The sequence below is a fragment of the Pteropus vampyrus genome, unplaced genomic scaffold (assembly GCF_000151845.1).
Source record: "Pteropus vampyrus isolate Shadow unplaced genomic scaffold, Pvam_2.0 Scaffold166, whole genome shotgun sequence".
Lineage (NCBI taxonomy): Eukaryota > Metazoa > Chordata > Mammalia > Chiroptera > Pteropodidae > Pteropus > Pteropus vampyrus.
In genome coordinates, this window is record NW_011888947.1 from 427,772 (window position 1) to 442,402 (window position 14,631).

General features: G+C 55.5%; 1 protein-coding gene across 1 annotated transcript in view; it reads right to left on the reverse strand.

The window, feature by feature from the left end:
• Window positions 1-14,631, reverse strand: part of JPH3 (junctophilin 3) — a 102,223-nt gene that overhangs the window by 6,805 nt on the left and 80,787 nt on the right. The window contains exon 3 of the mRNA XM_011370251.2: window positions 2,251-2,375. Within this exon, the coding sequence (XP_011368553.1) occupies window positions 2,251-2,375 (125 nt within the window). The remainder of the gene's footprint in view (window positions 1-2,250; window positions 2,376-14,631) is intronic.

Genomic DNA, 14,631 nt, shown 5'->3' on the forward strand with positions numbered 1-14,631 from the left:
TGGTACTCTAGCCCTATATTGAGGAGTAGGCAGCACACAGAGGTTGGGTTACTCAGACGTTCTGTGTGGTCTCGCCTGAGGATGGCAAGAGACCCGGCTGGGACACAGTGGTTCCCAAAGTCCCTCTATGGACCCCGAAGCCCCATCACCCCACAGGTGCTTTGATGACAAGTCATGATAGATGAGCTTTTATGGGGTCTCACGGCCTAGGAGGGGAGGCCACACATCATGGTCACCAGCCTTGTCAGCCCAGGACACCTCTATGTCAGGGCGGCCTAGGCCTTCTGGGGGCCTGGCCTGTCTGAAGAGAACGGGGTGGTCTCCCGCCCCATGCCATCCTGGGGCTGGGCTCCCCTCCCTGCCTGTATTCTAGAGCCTCCGAGCCAGGGCAGGAGAAGTCTGGGCGACACGGCACCCTTGGTGTGGCCAGAAATTTCTCAGTCCAGCAGGGGTGGGCCCCCTGTTTATGAGGAGACATCCACTGTTTGAGACACAACAGCAAGCAGGACAAGGCGCTGCCGACACCCGTGGAGTCACTGTGGCTGCTCCGCAGAAAAGCGAAGGCCCCCAAGGGAAGCCCCACGTGGTCTTGGATAAAGAAATCTGACACCCTCAAGTGCTGGGAAGGCAGATGCATGGGGTTCAGGGCAAATGATCAGACCCCTGCATCTGCACCCCATCTGTCACATGGGGCTGTGGCCCAGGTGACTTCAGCTCTCATTCAAATACAGTGCCTGTGGCCATGGGACAGGGACACAGGCTGGACTGCAGCCCCCACCCCTACCTACCTTTGGGCACAGAGAGGTAAACAGGCCAGAGTGGGGTCTGAAAAACTACTCTGGGAACCCCGTTCCCTATGGGGTCCCTCTGGTGCCATGTGGGGGAGAAAGCCCTGCATCATAGGACCCCCATGATCACTCCCTTACTTGCCCCAGCTGTGATCTTCCTGGGGGCCAGGCCCCTGCACCTTTTACCCTAAGGCCCCAGATAAAGCCTGGACATTGAGCCCTTCCTGGGAGACCATCTGCCCACTGACAACCCTGGGGTCAGCGCTGGCCTGCATGTGGACCCCACAGCCCAGAGGAAGGTTGATGCCCTCCAGCTCAGTCCTGGCACCCTGACTGTCAGCACCACCAGTTGGGAGATCATCCTCAGCTAAAATTAGTTCCAGAGCACGTGACATTCCTGGAAGCATCCTTGTGAAAACGCAAAGCAGAACATAGAGCATGTGTGGCGGAATTCCAATGCCTGCATCCCTGTTCGGGCCCTCCTGCCGCTGAGAAGTGGGCCTGGCCTCCCTCAGCTGCCCCAAAGGCCAGGTCCCCTGCCAGGGAGGCCGGGAGCTGCGAGACTCCAGCAGGAGAGTTCAGGGTGTGGTCTCAGGACACAGACGGTACCATGCAGATTCCTAAAACCTCAAGCAGCTTGCAGCGGCTTCCACTCCCACTTGGGAGCGTGGCCCGGGGAGAAGCGATCTAAGCTCTTCTCCAGGGCTTCCTGCTGCAGAGGCATCTTTTGAGTGAGGCTGGAGGGAAGTGGGGCGGGAGACGGGGTGGCTGGTCCGGCTGGGGAGGACCTCAGCCTCAGCAGGCCTCTCTCATCATCAGTACCCTCCTCCTTCTTTAGCCCTCAGGCCCATTCCCCAGGGTGGAAGGATGAGGGTCACAGAGCTGGCTGACCTGCAGTGGCTTCTAGCTCCTCCCAGCTTCCACCAAAAGACAAGGCAGGCGCTCCCCTCACTGTTCCAGAGCCACGCAGTCCAGTCCGGCTGCCACTGGACACATGCGGCTCTACTTTTAAATGTAGATTCGTTATGATCAAATAAAACTAAAGAAAGGTCCTCAGCTTCACTAGCTGCAGTTCCTGCATGGCTTATAGCTGCCTCGTTGGATAGAGCAGTTATAGAACACTAACATCGTCACAGAAAGTTCTAGAATAACACTGGGGGGGAAGCGCAGGGAGACATGCCACATGCACAAGCAGAGCACGCAGACATTCACCTCCACGTAATGCGTGAGAGTGAAGCGTGGACACGCATGTGCACGCAGGGACACGGAGGCGGGAGAGATGCTAAAGCCGTACACGCTCTGTCACGTGTCCAAGGGGGGCACATGCCAAGGCTTCACGCACAGACACGCACCATCATGAAGGGCAGTGAACGCGAGGCACGATGGCAGTGGACAGAACCCGCCGGAACACGGCCCGGGAGGACACCCAGCTGCGCCACCCCCACGTCGCACCCTGGCTCACCGTTTTCCCTGTGCTGGAAGGAAGGTGAGAACTCTTTGGCAGTGATCCTGGCAATCCGCGCTTCCTCCTGGGCCTTCTGAGCTGCGGTGAGGGCCGCCTCGGCCTTGGCCCTGGAATGGGATGTCCTGGGATGGGAGAGACAGGGAGGGCAGTGAAGGCACAAGAGGCAGAGAGGGCCGGGCAGCTGCCAACCCCAGTGGGCTGGGCCAGGACAGGATGCCAGGCCCCCTGGGGTTTGTGCCCTCAGACCTTCAGATCTCTCATTTATTCATTCATTCAGTGAACATCACCGAGCACCAACCAGGTCAGAGTGGCTGCAAGGCACCGGGCAAACCAACCCGGGAGCAGGGCCCCCGGGTCCAGGATGGAAGTTTCGCCTGCAAAAGGGAGCCTTCGTCCTGTTGCGAGGAGTGTCCCTCCTTCCCTGTGTCATGCCCACAGACTGAAAGTCAAGACCCATGGCTGATGTGTCTCAGCCTCCAGGGACAAGCCTATGCTTAATGTTGACCTGACCGGAAATGGTTTGGGGGGCAGCTGCACCCCACTGCACCCATGGAGGTGAGTGACTGGCCAGATGGCCTCTTGAGCAGGAATGGGCAGGCTCTATGGCTGGACCAGTTTGGGGGGCAGCTGCACCCTACTGCACCCTTGGAGGTGAGTGACTGGCGAGATGGGCTCTTGAGCAGGAATGGGCAGGTTCTATGGCTGGACCAAGGGCATAAGAAACAAAATGCCTCCCCCAGCACCAGGCTTGTCTCCGGGCCCAGGGAGGCAGTGGGCCAGCCACGCTGGAGGCCGTGTCAGAACCAGACCTGCCTTGGAAGGTAGCACTGATGCCAGTAGCTGCTGAAGGAGTCTCCAGATGCCTTCGGGTGCCTATCAGCCTCTGCCCAGTGCCCTATCGGCTGTGAACGGGGCCTCGTTTGTCCTAGCAAACAGCACTGCCACCCCCTGAGCTCTGCCCTGAGCTGGGGAAGGCTGTTCCCGGGAGGCAGGAGCTGGGATGGCAGCTGGCTTGGCTGTTCTTCCACCCAGACTCTCCACACTCATACAGGGCCAGGCTGGGTGGCCTCTCAGACAGCATCTGGCACCTTCTGGAAGCTGCTGTCCCTAACCCCATATATGTGGAAGAGACAGGCTCAGAGAGCTTAAGAAGCTTCTCCAAGTCAGCGTGAAGTGTGGTCTCCAGATGCTGAGAGAAAATAGGTCTGTTTCCAACAGGCTCCACCCAGAGACGAGGCCCAACTCCCACCAGCATCTTAATGTGGGTGATGGAACACAGGTGTGCCCTTTCACATAGGAGCCATGAAGCCCAGAGAAGTCACACGTCTCTGTGCCTCGGTTTCCCTCTCGGTCACACAGAGTCAGTGACACCACCGACCTCATGTGGGGAGGCACATGACATCCCTAAGTACAGGCCGGATGTGGAGGACATGGGTGTGCTTTCACGCCAACAAACATTCTACATACATGCACCAAGTTCCCAGAGCCGGATGCACTGATGGGGGCCACAAAAATGAATTTGATGTTGCTGCCCTGAAACTTCCAGCCCAGTGGCCCCAGGACTCTGACTCAGGACGCCAGGGTGCAGGCAGTCCCCACTTGCCTGTGTCTCTCCTCAGCTGAGGCCCATGTGGGGCCCTCCTCCCTTCGTAAAATAGGGCTGGACTAGGTGCCCAAAGTAGGACAAGGCCTCATGTCTCTGCATCTCACCTGCCGGGTGTACTGGGTCCAGGAAGCTCTGCTTCCCAACACCAAGGAAACCGAGGCACAACAACCAATCCTCCCAGACAAGGGACACCCTGCCCCTCAGAGGTCTCCTCTCAAGCGTCCTCTGCGCAGCCTGACCCTCCCGACACCCAAGTTTTCACAGTCACAGGTTTAACCTGGAGATCCAAGGCTCCTCGTGAGTCACGTGGCTTTCTTTATACAAAATTCTACCACGCTAACCAGGAATGACTTTACTAGAAAACAAATGTATGACACACACACACACAATAAATCATAGCATGAACATGTGTCCATGAAATGAAGCAAGCTGCCGAGGATGCCCGCTCGGCAGTCTCCAAGGTTCCTGCTAACATTCATCTCCAGGCGCTGCCACATCCCGCCACCCGCAGCATCGCCTGGGAGCAGGCCCCAAAGACCGAAGAAAAACCTCTGCAAAACGTAGCACGGAGGAAATTCTATCATTCACAGAGTTTCCTCTCCGAGAAATTGGGCAAAGCTGACTGTCATTCAAGATAGCTGCAACCCCACATCCCTTGAGAGTGTAAGCTGAAAACGCCACCTTCTAGAAGATTCTTCCAGAACCCTATGGTTGTAATTACAACAGAAAAGGGGCAGGAGCCTCGTGGAAACAAAGCCATTAATAAAGCACTAATTAATAATTTGTATCAATAACAAATCAAGCAATAAATCATTACTCAGCCTTTAGCCTATCCCCACCCCGCAAGCTCTTGAGAGCGCTCTCCCACTTGAAGCCAGTGTGTTCCAGCTCCGTGGTCCCTTAAGGTCACAGCTGCAAGTTCATGGAATATCTGGGCTTTCCTGTCCCTAAGTTGGAGGCTGGCAGAGGCACATCTGTATCTTGAGAACCATCAGTGTCACATGAAAAACAAGGGGGAACGTCAGACCCAGCAAGGGCCAGCGTGAGGCCACAGTCGTCCGAGGCCACATCTCAGGATGCAAGCACCAGTGATGGAGGGCCAAGGACAGGATGGCAGGGTAAACAGAGCAGAGGCCTGCGGAGCCAGCTCCCGCCACTTCTCACACATCCTGCCCTGTATGTCCTCGGCCGAGACCCCGTGAAGAAACACCAAGAACAGCACGGGCACCCTGATCCGGAGACCCGGAGGCCAAAAGAGGCTCTGAGTGGTCCCCACCTGGGGACCCCACTCTGAACTGGGTATCTTTGGGTGGGTCTGTGCATCCCCTGAAATGGTACTCAAAATACTCTGCTGGATTTTCTCCTCCCACCCCCAAGCAGAGGGTCCACGGCTTTCAGATCACATAGGGTCTGGGATGCTCCAAAGCTTCTGGTCTGAACAGCTGGCCCTGATGGAGATACGAAGTCCAGTGCGTTGCTCACCTGCACAAGCGCACCAGAGAGCCCAGCTCCCACGGAGGAGGGGCACGTGCGGACGGCACAGTCTCGCTCACCCCAGAACCAGCCCAGTGGGCTCCGAGCTCACATCTGCTGGAATGATGTGGCTTTTCTCCAGAACGTGCCCTGGGTTGGTGTTTTGTTTTCTTATTGGTATTTGTTTTATTAGGACAAAAATCACATACCATACAATCTCCTGTTTAAAATGTACAATTCAGTGGTTTTAAGTGTATTCAATCAATTTTAGAACATTTTCACTCCCCCCAAAAGAACACCATTTCCTTTATCAGCCCCCCTGTCCCAACCCCATTTCCCCAACACCTCTCCACCAGCCGTAGACAACCACCAGGCTACTTTCTGTCTCAGTAAATTTGCATATTCTGGAATACCATGCCCAATTAGTTTTTTTTTAAGGTTTCTTTTTCCTTGTTTTTCTGAGGTGTAATTCACATGACATAACATGAACTATTTTAAAGTGTTTGGTTCAGTGGCATCTAGCACATTTGCAATGTTGTGCAGCCACCACCTACCTCTAGTTCTAGAACTTCCATCACTCTAAAAGGAGACCCATACCCATTAGCAGTCATTCCCGACTCCCGTATATGCCCCCAGCCCCAAGGGGTTCTGAGTGACAATTCAGCATTGACAGAACACATCCCATCGTCATGGGGTCCAACTGCACATGGCCGCTGCATGGAATACTGCGGCCTTCCTCCGGCTGGCTGAGTCGCGGGGCCACAGTGCGTTGCCCCTAATCCCAGGGACCTGGGATAATCAGCTGGCAAACGAGCGTCACAGCTGACCGAAGCCTTGTATCTGGTAGGTGACACCCACCCTAAACTGCCTATGTTCCTTCCTTCATACACTCAGTCGGGATGGGCTTGGCCCTCTGGGGCACATACTGTGCTCACATCCAGATGACAAAATGCTGAAAAATAAATATGTTTTAGGGGCTGTGAACCGAGCGATAGAGATAGTGAGCAGCCAGGCTGTCAGGCAAGAGGCCTTGGGGACTTCCCAAACCTGGTGGGAGGCGCCATGAGCAAGGAGGCTTCCAGGACGGGAGGTTTGGAAAGGCTGAGGATGGGGGACGAGGCTGGATGGGGGACGAAGAGGGCCAGGCTCCCTCGTGTCTCCAGTCACACTTGTCCTTGGAGCATTTATCTGTATTCTGTCACCTTCTAATAAGGGTAGGCTGACAAATGAACCAATAATGAAATAACTTAAGGTCGGAGACAATGAGGGGAATGGGCAGAGGAAGAAAGCCGGGGGTGAGAGTGATGGGGAGTGCATGCCTGAGGGCCTGGGCCAGTGATGGTGCCTGAGCACCCCGGCGGTGAAGGCAAGCAGAGACAGCGCTGATGCGGGTCAGGGCGCACATCCACCCAAATCAAAGCTGTGGCTCAAGAGAGGGCTGGCCAGGGCTCCAGACTGGAAGGAAGTCTCTCACTCGGCCTCACAGGCTTCCTTGGGGACTTCTTGTAAAGACCCTCAATGCCGGCTGCTGGGGCTACGCAAAGTGAGTTCAGTGAAAACGGAAGAGCCCGATGACCCCGAAGATCAGCATCGCGGGTCTGGAACAGGGCCCAGCGCAAGTGCGTGGAGATTCTTTCCTGAAGTCGAGCTCGGATTGCTTGGGGCAGGCATCTGCCCTGAGAAGAATGTGAGACTGAACGTTCTCTGCTGCCTCCTAATGGCAGGCTTCCGCGTTCCTAACAGTTACCGTTGCTGACGGCGACGGATGAGGATGAATATGGAGCCCAAACAGGACTCTGGACCAAGAGATGGGACCGACTCCTTCGCTCTGCAGAGAGTGGGCAGCAGGCACATGGCCTGAGTACGCGGGGAAAGGCCAGCTCAGGGCAGAGGGAGTGAGTGGCTGCTAGGCTGCAGGGGGAGTGGGGGGCTACGGATAGTTGCTGAGGAGTGGTTAGCGCCTTTGGAGGGACAGCGTGCACCCAAGTCCACAGCCAAGCATAGCATCCTGGATTGGACAAGGCTGCTTGCAGGATGAAGTTATAGAGAAGCATAAAAGTGAGAGTATGTGTTTTTTAAAGTAGCAAGTTTGATGGATCCTTATTTAGAGAAATAATGTGATTTTTTTGTTTATTATACAAGTTTCCACCTTGCAGAACTCAGCTTAAATCCCCTAAAAGTCAGGCTAATAGGGCATAATTATAAAGCATTTCTGCACACACACGTCCCAACAACGTGTGTGCTGCCACGTCCAGTCACCTGTCCCTCCTGGACATGCATGGCTCAGTGACAGAAGCCTCTCCGGGAGTGGCGGTGGGGGAGTGTCTGGAAGGCTGAGCGAGGCTGATGCCTTCGCTCTAGATGCTTCTGTTTTCCCTTGACCCCTTGGGAGTAAAACCCAGCCCTGCCCGCCTGGCTGACCCCGGGCGAGGCAGGTCTGCTCCCGGGAGGGCCCGTGCACACGGCATCTTCAGAGCAGCGCTGGATGGCAAGGGATAGATTGCAGCCTTCAGACTGCCCCGTGGACGCTTGACCTTGAACCTGAAGACTGCTGCCCCTTCTCCAAGCCAGCGTGGTGGGGTGTGGCCGAGGCATTCCACTCCTCAGGTCCCGTGGACCTGTCATCACAGCACCCACCAACCCTCCTTCGATGGGCACTTGTCATGAATGTCCCCCAAGACTGTAAGCTCCTGGACAGGAGGTCATGTTGCCCCCACCTGCTAGGAGCCCCCTAACTCACATACAGTACAAGTGAGCGAACGGGAAACACCCCTGAAGGGGCCACTACTGGTTCCCACAGCTTCGCTTAGTAAAAATACCACAAATGTTAATTCACCAACATCATACGTGTATTTATATATATACGTTCACACATATATAAAAAGAATATGCTGTGCCAACCCTAAAATAAATTAAATCAAGACAAATGCATTTAATAGACAAGAAAACCTCCCAGTGCATTGTGAAGGTTAATTTTAAATAAGACTTTCAGGACTCAGCCAGCGGCCAAGCTCTCAGATGGGTAACGTATAGGTAACGGCACCAGGTACAACGCTTCTGGCTGACACCTGCGGGGAGGGGGACTGGATGAAAGGGAGGGCGGGACTGGCACCTGAGCTCCTCACTTGCTAGCCCCTCCACCAGCTGCATCTCAAGCACCTCTTCCTGCCCCTACATGTTAGTCACGCCCTGCACCCTGCTCCCAATGCTCCCACGACCAGCTCGGGACCCAGAGAGGCAGCGTGAAAACCACGCTGGGCTTCCTGTGCTGCTGACCAGTGGGCAGCTCAGGGGATGGACATATAGCCTCAGGGACTACATTAGTGAAGGCCACAGATGCACAAGATATATGGGCAGGCGGGGTTTGGAGTGACCTGGCTGTGCCCCCCAGGTCCACCCTTAGACTCGTACTGAACTAAATAGTGTCCCACCAAGTTTATCCTTCTGGAACGTGGGAAGGTGACCTCATTTGGAAATAGATGCGTGTGAGGTTTGATAAAACCGTGAAGGCCGCCCCCTAGTGTCTGACTCAGCCGTCTGAGGCGGGCCTGGGAGTCGGCATTCCTTGAACTCCCAGGCGATGCTGCTGGTGGTAGGAGATGTCAGTCTGAGAACCAGCGCACGAAAGTGGGAGACTCCAGATTCTGTGCTCAGCCCACGCCTGCTCCCCTCACTGCCTAATACTTAACTGTTCTGCTGCATCCACCCCTTGTCCGGCCACGGCACCATCTTCCAGTCCCACGGCACAGCGAACTAACTCAGCGCACCCCCGCCCCAGACTGAGGGCACACACCTGCCCCCAGTGCCACCCCGCCCCTCCTGCTCTTCGTCTGCAGAGAAATGGGGGCGTGCAATCTACTGGAGGGTCTCCTGCCTCACCCCCTCCCACTTCCACCCAGTTAAGAGCTTGATTTTCTTCACCTGTGCTGTTCCTTGTTCTCACCCAACCAGAGTTGACTCCCTGAGGGCAGGTCTGCTTGAAGTGAAAGTCTGCAATGCTCTTGGGTCCCCAGGACACAGCCCCTAGACACCCAGCTGTCAGCAGTGCTGGTGACTGAGGGACTAAAACAGGCCTGGGGATTCTCGGAGGACATCCCCCTTCCCACCCATTCATACCTGTATTCAGCATTTGTTGAACACCTACTGTGTGCATGTTGTAGCTCCAGAGTCATGGCAAGTGGCAGGGCAGACAAGGAAGCCTGGCAGGAAAGATGGCGTGTAGCACAGGGAGGCTTGTACTGGGCTCCACCCTGCAGGGGCTCACCCCTCAGCCTGTTTCCTCCTAGCAGATGCCCTCGTGGGGGGTCAGGAGTCTCCCCTCCCCGCCCTGCACTGCAATGTGACACCTGGCATTGTTTTTCAAAGTGTCCATCTTCACATCCATGACAACCCTAATGCAGGCAAGGGTAGCATTGCTTCTCTCTCACGAATGAGGAAACTGAGGCACCGAGATCTGGGCTTCCACATCTTGTCAGTGGTTTGGCCTAGCTGACGATCCAAGCTCTCTTCCAGCTCAGAAAAATGCCAGGAGTCTACGATTAAAGTGACTGCCCCAGAGGGTGAGTGACTCAGTGTGTCGTCGTCCCAGGTGTCTGCTTTGGGAAGGACCCTATACTAGGCTGAACGGTATCTCCTCCAAAATCTACGTCCACCCAGAAACTCAATGTGGCCTTATCTGGAAATGGGCTCAGGACAGATGCAGTTAGTTCAGATGAGCTCGTACTGAATGAAAGTGGGCCCTAAACCCAATGACAGGTGTCATGAGACACATAGGGAAAAGGCCATAGGAAGATGTGGACAGAGACTGAGGGGATGAGGCCACAGCCAAGGGACACCTGGAGGCCCCAGGAGCTGGAAGAGGCAGGAGGGGTGCTGGCCCAGAGCCTCTGGTGGGAGCATGGCCCTGCTGACACCTTGACTTCAGACTTCAGACCTCCAGATCTGTGAGAATAAATTTCTGTTGTTTTAAGCCACTCAGCCTGTGGTCATTTGCTACAGCAGCCCTGGGACACTACTTCAGGCAGGGAGGGGTCCTGCCTGCTCCATAGGGATGGGGGCCCTAGAAGCTGCAGGCACAGACACACCTGGGCCCACCTGGGGACGTTTCCTCTGCCAGGAAAGCAGCAGTGGGTTTTCCATACCCCACTATGGAGGGCCACCGTAGGGATGTGGCTGGGAGCGGGGCTGAGACAGACACACACACTTCTTGGGCCACGTGAATGGTCATCTTTCAGAAGTGGAGATGTACTTTGGGCACATTTAGGAGGAAAAGCACCAAACAGATATCAGATGTTTTAAGGTCCCACCTTACCCAGTCCCTCTGCCCTAAGAGCCCCCAAAGTCCCAGGTGGCTGGCGGGAATCACGCTTTAGTGCCGAGAATGCCTCAATGAGGCCCTGAGGGAGGTGAGACGAGGGATGAGGCTTAGTTTGCTGGACAACCAGGGGGCCTACCTAGGGCCACCCCTCACCCCTCCCCTCTTGCACAAGGCCAGCGACCCAGCTCCACATGCGTGGCTCGTCCCTACAGCCTATGGGACAGAGGCAACACCGGTCCCTGCCCTCCAGAACTCACATCCTCTTCCTTCCCAGTAGCCCCTGAGGCAGACCCCAGGATACCCCAGGGGTGACCCAGGACAGGTCAGCCTCGGGATGCCCCCTGGACCTTGTAACTGCCACCCCGTCCATTTCTTAGAATAGTTTTATTGAAGTTTATTCACATAACACACAATTTCACCCACTTACAATTTGGTGGTTTTTTGCACATTCACAGAGCTGTGCAACCTTCACCAACATCTAATCCAGAACATTCTCATCTCTCCTAAAAGAAACGCTGTACCCGCCCAATAGCAGTCACTCCCAGCCCCCTACCCCCGAACCCTGGCAGCCACCAATCTGCTTCCTGTCTTTAAGGATCTGTCTATTCTGGACAATCAGACAATATGCAGCCTTTTGCGTCTGGCTTCGCTCACTGAGTGTCATGTTTCTGAAGTTCATCCATGTGGCAGCGTGCGTCAGTGCTTTTCAGGGCCGAATAATATTCCATCGCATGGTTATTCCACTGTGTGGATGCAGCCCATGTTGTTTAGCCGGTCATCTGTTGGTGGACACTTGGTTGCTGGCACATTTTAGCGACTGTGAACTGTGCTACTGTGGACACGGGTGTACATGTCTGTGTGAACATGAATATTTCCTCCCTCTAAACTCCATTCTTCTCTTTTGCTTCCTTCCCTTTTCTGACTCCTTCTCCCCTCCTCCCAGTCTTCTCTCTTCTTTTCCTCTCTTCCTCCTGCGACCTGATCCTTCTCCTTTTTCCTTCCCCCGTTTGGCCCCAAGTGCCACATGGGTCTCTTAGCTGAGGGGTGGTGGCCTGGGCCTGGCTGTCTCCAGCTTTGGGTGCCAGAGGCGTCAGCCTGCTGCAGCCTGGACCCTCCCTTTGTGAGCTGAACTGACCCTGAGCTTTCTACACTCTGATCTGGATGCCCGGCGACCGGCTGGGGCTGGCCGGTTAGGGTTTCTTTTGCCGAGCTGGTTCCTGCTGGTTACCAGGGGCCAAGACAGCCGATTGGCAAAGCATCCAGTGGAGACATACACACCCAGGTAAGGCCCTTTCAGATGAAACTGGGCTGTGGGGGACTGAGTGCGGAACCGGCCTCCTGTGAGATCCGTGCCTGAGACCGCATTCTCCACCAAGTCTAAATTCCAGGGGTTGGCAAGGCCACATTCCCTCAGGAGCTTCCAGGGGAGGGTCCTTCCTGCCTCCCTGGGCTTGTGGCTACATTCCTCTGAGCCTCTGTCTTCATGCGGCCTCTCCCCGGCATGTCTGTGGCGCCTCTTCTGTCTCTTACAAGGACACTAGTCATTGGATTTAGGACCTCCCTCATCCAGGATGACCGCATCTACAGGTCTCAATTGCACTCAGTTTCATCTGCAAAGACCCTTTTTCTGTCTGCATTCACAGGTTCCAGGTGGATGAGTCTGTTGGGGGCCGCCACGCAGCCCGGGGGAGGCGGGGATGCCAGGCTTGCTGCTGCCCAGCTGGGGTAGCTGGAGGAGGCGGCAAGGCTGGTGCCTGCCCCGACGCCGAACACTCTTCCAATCTGTCAGTGAGCAAGGCCGTCTCCCACCCCACACGGCTTACACAAGGACAGGTGTTTTCAGGGCAGAATAGACAACCATAGTTTCCTGGAAGAAAAGCTGATAGATCGGAGCCAGAATTTAGGGAAATAAGTGTGGGAATTATAATTTCACATTAGCATAAAATCCTTCCTTTCGCAGGCAACACACTGTGCCATTCACTCTTTGTCTCTGCATTATTAAATACGTGCTAGGAGCTGCCTTCCAGCCAAAGAGTAACGAGTCTCAATAAACGATCAATACGCGGAAATGCGATAAGGCCTTTTATGTAAGTAAATAAGAGCACACGGCTCGCTTTACAGAAAGTCACATTCCACTCGGCTTCCGATTTGACGGGGCTAAGAACCAGCCAGGGCAGCGACAACAAAGCCGGCACTTTTGGATCCCATCCCCCTGCCCCGGGCCTCACGCTTGGCCAAGCGAGACTTGCCTGGGGTCCTTGGGAAGTGGTGGCAGAGTCTAGGACGAATGGGGCAGGTTGGGGACAGTATAGATTTCTGCATTTTCAGGAAGGATGCGCCATCACTGAACAGAAACAGCAGTCCCAGTGCCGCCCTGCGGCCCCCGTCAACCAGCTTGCTAGGTTCCCCGACTCAGGAACCCCTACCCGTCCCACCCCTACCTCGTCTCTCCCTATCCACACCTTCTCGAGCAATGGAGGAGAAAATGGGCAGGAAATGGGCGGGCTGTGCAAACAAGGCTTTTCACTAAGGGAGGCGCAACCAGAGCACAATGACTGATGGGGGGACCCGGGTGAGAGGGTGACGTTGATGACACAGCAGGGCAGGCGCGCCAGGGGGCATCGGATGAGAAAACCGAGGTCTGTGGCAATGAAGGGACACAGCCGGCATCGCACACAGGGCGCGCGGAGGCGGGGTCTCAGACCCAGGGTTTCCCAGCCCCGTGTGATGAACTGGGCTCTGGCAGCCGCCGAGAGGCCGGTGGACTTTTCTTCCTGTTTAAAAAACGTTCTTTTCTTCCTTTCTCACTCCTAGGAAGATCTTTAAGCATTACAAAGGATAGATGTGTATGTTACGGGTTGAACCGCGTCCCCAAAATAGACAGGTTCGGGTCCTCACCCCTGGCGCCTGTGCATACGACCTTATTTGGGAGCAGGGTCTTTATAGAGGTGATCGAGTTAGAATGTGGTCCTCAGGGTGGCCCTAATCCACTTCTTAGGGGGCAGAACACAGACATACACAGAGGGAGGACACAGGGTGAAGGCAGACATCTGCACGTCAAAGAGAGAGGCCTCAGGCAGGACCAGCCCTGCCGGCCCCTGGGTCTCTGACCTGCAGCCTCCGGGACCGGGAGACGCAGATCTCTGCCGTGGAGCTTTGCTTCCGCAGCCCCAGCAGACTCACTCACGCAGCATCAGGACTCCTTCTACTTGCAGCATCTCTTTCTCACTGGCCACTGCTAACCCTGAAGTCACACTCGGGCCTTTGATTTGGGCCGATCCCACTGGCCTGGTGGCTCAGGGATGCTGGGACTAGAACGAATTTCAAGGCCAAGGAAGAAAGCCTCTCGCTCTGCTGCTAAAGCAAGCCTGGCCTCCCGACCACTGCATTGGAGACAGGGCGACAGCCCAGCCCAGAGCAAATTGCTTCGCCTAAGCTGTGGTTGCCAAGGCAACTCTGCCTCTTCAAGGGAGGGAACCACACCCAGGGTGTGCAGCAGGCCTCCTAGACCTCTGAACTAGTGCCCAGAGCATGACCCAGCCCTGGAGGTCAGGTCTGCCAGTCAGCCCTTAGAGGGTTAGAGCCTGTCTTTTCTGGATTTAGGATCCCCAGGCCCCGCAGCCCTGTGTCAGCCAGCAAAGGGCTCAGCCCAAAGCAGATTTAGTGTTGTTCCTATTTCACAGATGAGAAAACTGAGGCCCAGAATCAGAACCTGCCTTTTAACAGGGGATTCACATGCTCGGCAAAGTCTCAGAAGCGCCAGCCGATGACACCGAAAAGCGCGAGCTCCGACTCCCTCTTTTTCACCCTCTGCCCAGGGCACCCCTACCCCCATGGGTGTCAGAACCACACAACGGAGGGAGGACACCCTGAGAGTCCCTGGGAATCTGTTGTGGCATAGAGGTCAAGGGATTCACCCCGGAGAAACCCGGCTCAGAAAAGGCCAAGCTGAGATACAACACTGCCTCCAAGTCCAGGGTCT